This window comes from Morone saxatilis, unplaced genomic scaffold, assembly GCF_004916995.1.
Source record: "Morone saxatilis isolate NCDOM2014 unplaced genomic scaffold, NCSU_SB_2.0 Contig0, whole genome shotgun sequence".
NCBI classification, from domain to species: Eukaryota; Metazoa; Chordata; class Actinopteri; family Moronidae; genus Morone; species Morone saxatilis.
Window position 1 is genome coordinate 20,551,920 of NW_023339650.1, and position 5,939 is coordinate 20,557,858.

At 39.9% G+C, this 5,939-nt stretch overlaps 1 protein-coding gene across 1 annotated transcript in view; it reads right to left on the minus strand.

Moving 5' to 3' along the window:
* LOC118334881 (LIM zinc-binding domain-containing Nebulette-like) overlaps positions 1 to 1,671 on the minus strand; it is a 35,262-nt gene extending 33,591 nt beyond the window's left edge. The window contains exon 1 of the mRNA XM_035671004.1: positions 1,360 to 1,671. Within this exon, the coding sequence (XP_035526897.1) occupies positions 1,360 to 1,428 (69 nt within the window). The 5' untranslated portion in view covers positions 1,429 to 1,671. The remainder of the gene's footprint in view (positions 1 to 1,359) is intronic.
* Between the last annotated feature and the right edge of the window lie 4,268 nt (positions 1,672 to 5,939).

The following is a 5,939-nucleotide window of genomic DNA, read 5'->3' on the forward strand; positions in this document are numbered from 1 at the left end:
AAATAAAACTGAATTGAATTAAATGAATCGGACTACAGAGGAAGTTTTGGTCCGATACAGTTGTCCAAAAGCTCCCAAACATTGGTCGTCACATTAAAACCTGGAAAAATAAAAACTTCTTTAGTATATACTTGGTTTTATGTCTTTTTTTTAGGTAAAATATAAAAGACGCAGCTCCTATAGTCTTGCCAGAGGCCTGATTAAATGGGCTTTTGTGAGGGACAGCAGGGAACTCTTCTTTCTCTCGCCCTCACACTCTCGTTCTCACTTTCTCCGTATACTTCTTTGTTTCTTTGCCAGCCCCCTCCTCTCTAAAATCACTGCCTCTCGCACCGTTTTAGCTCTTTCATACCCTTTAGTCTTTAAACAAGTCATGTCAGCTTTCATAAGACAGGACAGAAGGTAAATCCCGTCCATATTGGTTCTTACAACCTGGATCGTCCTGATTTCAGAGTTGATATTTTTTGTGAAATGTGAGTCTTTTATTATGAAAGGTGGGAGCTGATATCATGTGCAGTGCCTACATGCTGTTGTGTCATCTGATGCCTCATAGGACAGACAGTGAATGCATGAGACCGCTGAAGATAAATTAATAATGTATCACCATTATGCAACAGACTATTACAGAGGCGTTACCATGCAAACACAGAAAAGTCCTGAAAATATTCCTGTTAGTATCGTATAATTATTATAACCACTTGTGCCATGTGATATTTATTCACATTTATGATCATTATAAGTCTATTTGTTTGTCATAAATAACATATATTTATATATATAATATCAGTCCCAAAAGACTGACTGACTAGACTGACTATAAATGTTGATATTAGGCTGATAATTGTGTATAAAAGCAGTGTTTGCCTCATTTAGGCTGATAAAATAATATTATAAGGAACATTTTATGGATTAAACTATTGAGATAAGATGTATAAAGTGTGTTAAATTAACCAGAAACCTTTTGTACACCCACACATTAAGTCTCTACTATAAATAGAATTAAATTAATAATGATGTTTATTATGTGAATCAACCTATATTCAATTTACTGGATTTGAGAGAATGAAATAGATTTTATGTAATCAATGATTGGGACATTTTGGTATAATCCTTGCAACAAAAAATACATTTTTAGAGACTATTGGAAGGAATAAATCATGATTAAATGTCAGTGCAGCTCACCAATCAATCAATTAATCAATCAGACTGCATCAGCTCAAACTTTAACGTTTTCTGTCCAACTTTTACAAAAATAAACAGTTAATTTATAACTTATAATGTCATTATGTAACAGGATACATATTTTAAACTACACAAAAACTAAAACATTTTTTCTTCCACCCCCACCAAAGTGCTCACCTTATCCAGGCAGCTGACCTTCTCCGTCGGGTAGACGATCTTCCCACAGCGGGCACACTGAGGGTTCATCCTCCAGACCTCCTCGGTTCTCTCCCGCGGCTCAAATCCACTTGTTTATCCCCGAGATGAGTTAATGTTACCGGAGTCCACACCGAGAGTCCCGGTAAACTTACTCAACGACACTACCGTAAACTTAGTGACAAAAACAGCTGGAAATGTATCCGAGAGACAGCGGTGGAGCTCCGTACAGTCAGCGGCTCACCGTCCGGTCTGAAGCCTGGAAGATGCTGCGCTCAGCGGGGCTGCGATCGATCAATCCACCGGCAACAAGTTAGCGGGAGTTAGATAGGGGGAGACCGGAAAATAGACAGAGGAAAACAGGACATGGCTTCACGGTCCTTTCAAAATAATATACATATTAAATTGAAGAGCGCTGCATTGATTTGTTGATTAATCAAATAGTCAGTGGACAGAAAATAATCAACAATTATTTTAGAGTTTTATGAGGTTTTTTTCTTGTCTTACATTAATTATTTTGAGTGTAATTAAATTTAAAAAAGCATATAGCTTATAGAAAACCTAAACTAAATGAGCTGTATGAATAAATAAATGATATACTATTAAAAATATTTAATTGTAGCCCAAAATAATAATAATAATAATAATAATAATAATAATATTGCAGCTTGAAACACGTTAAAATAAGCTTTAAAATGGAAAAGAGAAGATACTTTGAACAACTAAGCAACTACCGAACAAAGAACTAAACTACAACTTAATGTACAATGTACAAAAAAGTTTTACAATGACTTCAAACACATCAAGTCCTAAATGTAAAGTTACTATGAAGTTGAGTTTAATTTATTCATTAACTGTTTTTAAACATATATATTCAATGATACAGCAGCCGTATACATACTAGTACAAAAACATATTTTGTCCCATCAATATCTGAGAGTTAAACACAATTGAAATCTAAATGAAGAATTGAATATAGCCTGCCTTCCTAGGGCCTCTCTTGCTTTGTTTATGATGTCCCACTGGCACCTATGGAAATGCATTATAAATACGACTGTAATTGTTGTTGTTCAGCTTGTTTTTTGTGATTTCTCTTCTCCAATGGGCTTGCTTTCCTCAGTGTTTCTCACACCATGTTTAATCACCAGTGATCTGACCGCCCCCATTTTACTCTGACAATTAACAAACAAATGGCTCCGCCTGCTGGCTCATGGGGGGCATAAAACTAATTTAAGAGAGTTGTTTTTTGAGATACAAAGATAAAAATAGTTTACATAAAACAGACTTCAGCAGAAATCATTGTTTTGGAATTTCAACCCTATGAGGTTGATGAATTATGCAGTGTTAGCTGACAGTACTGACAATAAATGAAAAACAACAATAAAATAGACCAACAAACATCCAAGTGGCTACCAAAGCAGCCTGTGAAATATGTTTAGATAAATCATTAGTAAAAACAGAAGTAGTTACTAATATATAATTCAGCATTTTACAACAGCTCTAATATAGAGTTAATTAGTTGACATTTGCAGGGCATAATATTGATTATGGAGTTGATATCATGTAAAGGTTATTAGTTGGATTCACTAGATCATGAGGTTCCATAAAAACTGATGACCTTTATCTTTAAAACTTTATCTTTTTAACAGTTATAAAAGATACATGAATGGCCCCAACTACAAACAGGCACATACAAACATACCTGAACAATACACATTTGTGTAACAGCTATCAGCTGGCATTTCACCAAAAACACGCAGTAACAACTGCCTTCAAACCCGTACCTAACCGCGTAAAAGGTACAGCTACGAAACGCCCTAGGTCTGGACCTTGAATGTAGGCCAGCGGTAGTTGCGGGCTTTTTCTGTCTTCGAGAGCCTAGCAGCATTATGTAACTGACTGTATCCTACACTGTTCATTTACTGACCAACTTTACTGCTGACCTTTTCCTCTGGCTCTGGCTTCACCTTTTCTGTCACAGGTTATGGTGGTTTTTTATTCGTTATTATTATTTCTTATTATTTCTCAGCCAACAACAAGTAAGGTAGGATTTGTTTTGAGAAAGTGTCCTAGATCATTCTTGTCGAAGAAGATCAAAAACAGTGAACAGATGAGGGAAAATACTTTTACTGGGAGTTACTAGGATGATCGAGATTTTCAGATCAACGCGAGGTTTTCACAGAGGACGGGTCGACTCACAGAGAAAAGTCAATCCATCTCTGAACCAGCAGGCTTCCACCCTTTCTTCCTCCACTGTGTCTGATAACAAAAGCAGCGTTTGTCCCTTTTGTTCTGTGATTCGTCCGCTGACTCCCTCTCAGAATCACTCCAAAAGCACGTTTCTCAAACAGTTTGTCGCAGCAGACTTTTGAGAAACAGGTCTGATATCCCATCCGAGAGCTGGCTCCGAAGTGTAAGCCAGCTCTCATCTGAACTGCCGCTGCACCAGCACCTTTTTAATGCACTGGAGAAAGACAAACTCGTTCTGTTCCCCAGACACTATGGGGTTTTGGTTTCTCTCAGAAAACAGTTAATTATGTTTCATCCACTGTTTTCGCAACCTGACCTGGGAAGTCGGGAAGTAGTCATAGTCGTCACAGTCAAATTCTGCCTTCTGTCGGTTCAACTAGAACTGAGTCGTCTTCCAGATAAGTGGACAGTTTGTTCCTGCTTTGGGAGGCCAGTTACAGGTGGGGGGATGTCTGTTAGTGAGGCTCTCCCGTCCTAAATAACTTTCTTCCCTGATGCGCAGCAGCTCCCGGAGCAGCTACGTTCGCTTCGGTAGAAGCAACACTGTGAAGGAAGTAGTCGATCAAGGATCAGCCGGGGCCCTGTAGAAGCAGCGAAACCTTGGCTCGGACCCGGGTCAGGTGGTGAATCCTTCATCCCTTGACCGTTACCGGAAAGCCAGAAAAAAAACCTGTGATGTTTATGATAACATTGTGTTTCTGTTTTATCTTTATGTAGGGGGACCGATGATGGATGATCCACATCCACCCGGTTTCTGTGAGGCGGATCTCAAGCCAGTGTGGGAGATGAAGGCTGAACACTATATGACTGCTGCACACCATTTGAGTGCAAACAGGGGTCCTGCAGCGGCTTGTGATAGTATGGCCCGCAGTAGCCTCACTGTCCCACAGGGACAATCCTGTAGACCGGCGACGTCCCCGTTTTCCCTCCATCGTGGAACAGCAGACTGTCACACTGCACTGGTTACAGGCCTGGGCAGCAGGAGCACTGGAATCCCTGTAGCTTTCATCGTTCTCATCAGCAGTGATATCAGGTTTAAACTCCTCAAGCTGTTTTTGAAACAGCATGTCAGGTAAGCTCTTTGCTCGTGTAAAGGTCTTGTTGTCTGCAGAGGTTGTTAGACTCAGTGAGGGAACGCTGTGAGAGCGAGACAAACTGCTGGAGTCCGTCCTGCTTCTTAAGCAATCTGGAGGGTGTATAAGGAGAGAATGGTCTGGCAGAGAGTATTCAGATGAGGTTTGCTCAGATTGTTGCTCCATTTTCTCCAGGACATTACAGTCACTCCTGTGATTCCATGTGAAATTTGTTAAACGGTGTATTAAACGGCGAGCAATTGAAGTTATGATGACCTTAGAGGAGATGACCAAGTAGGTAATGTAGGGGGGAGGGCGATATGCATGTGCTAAATGTAAATCATGCCTCACCTGGAGGGCCTGTCTGAAATTTGTGGACTCGGGATTATCTTCTAACCTGTCACTTAGTCCCTTAAGTATCTGTGCCAAAGTTAATGGATCCATCTCCTCGTGTGGAGCGCTCAATGTGGGAGCGGGCAATGCAGGGGGGGAGGGTGGCTCTCTGTTGTATCTTCTGTTGCCAGCGTAAAAAAAGACGGGAAAGCAAGGACATCTGTACCTAGGAGGCCAGAAGATTGTTTCTGCTATTCCTCTCCCTATTTGAGTGGTCATAGTTCCAAAGTCCCTTGTTGTAAACTCATCAGTACCCAGGCGGCTCACCCTGACTGGACCCTGCTGTAGGCAGGATTCCTGCTCCACTTTTGGTGTTTGCTTCAGTTTTTTCACCACTTTCTTTATCCTGAAAAGCAGAAAAATGGAAATGATTTTCACCCATAAAAGTTTCACATTTGTTTGATTGTTAAATAAACATCAATTCTTCATGAATATGAACCCAGAATAAACACACTGCATGGTTTTATAATCCTAATAAGTTAGAGAGCTGAGCACATCCTGATAAAAATGAAGAAGATTAATATTTAATATGCCTGTTAATTCTTGTCAGGTCGTTAGAAAATGCTCCTACATCTACATTGTTTAGAAGAAAAGTGATGTTATAGGTTTTATTTCTCATTAACAGGTTGTTTTTATTGGTGTTCATTGTGTTTGCAGGTTCAGTCTTTCTTGCTGTTCACAAAGGAGACCTGCTGCAGGTGTTTTAAAACGCGCAAAAGACAATCCTAAACCGGACTGAAGGGTCTCATGTCAACCAGGACTTCCGCGTCCCTGTCAGGTGGTTTAACAGAGTCACACCTGTTGTATCTGCATTATCCATACAAACATCCTCAGCTCACAGTCTCT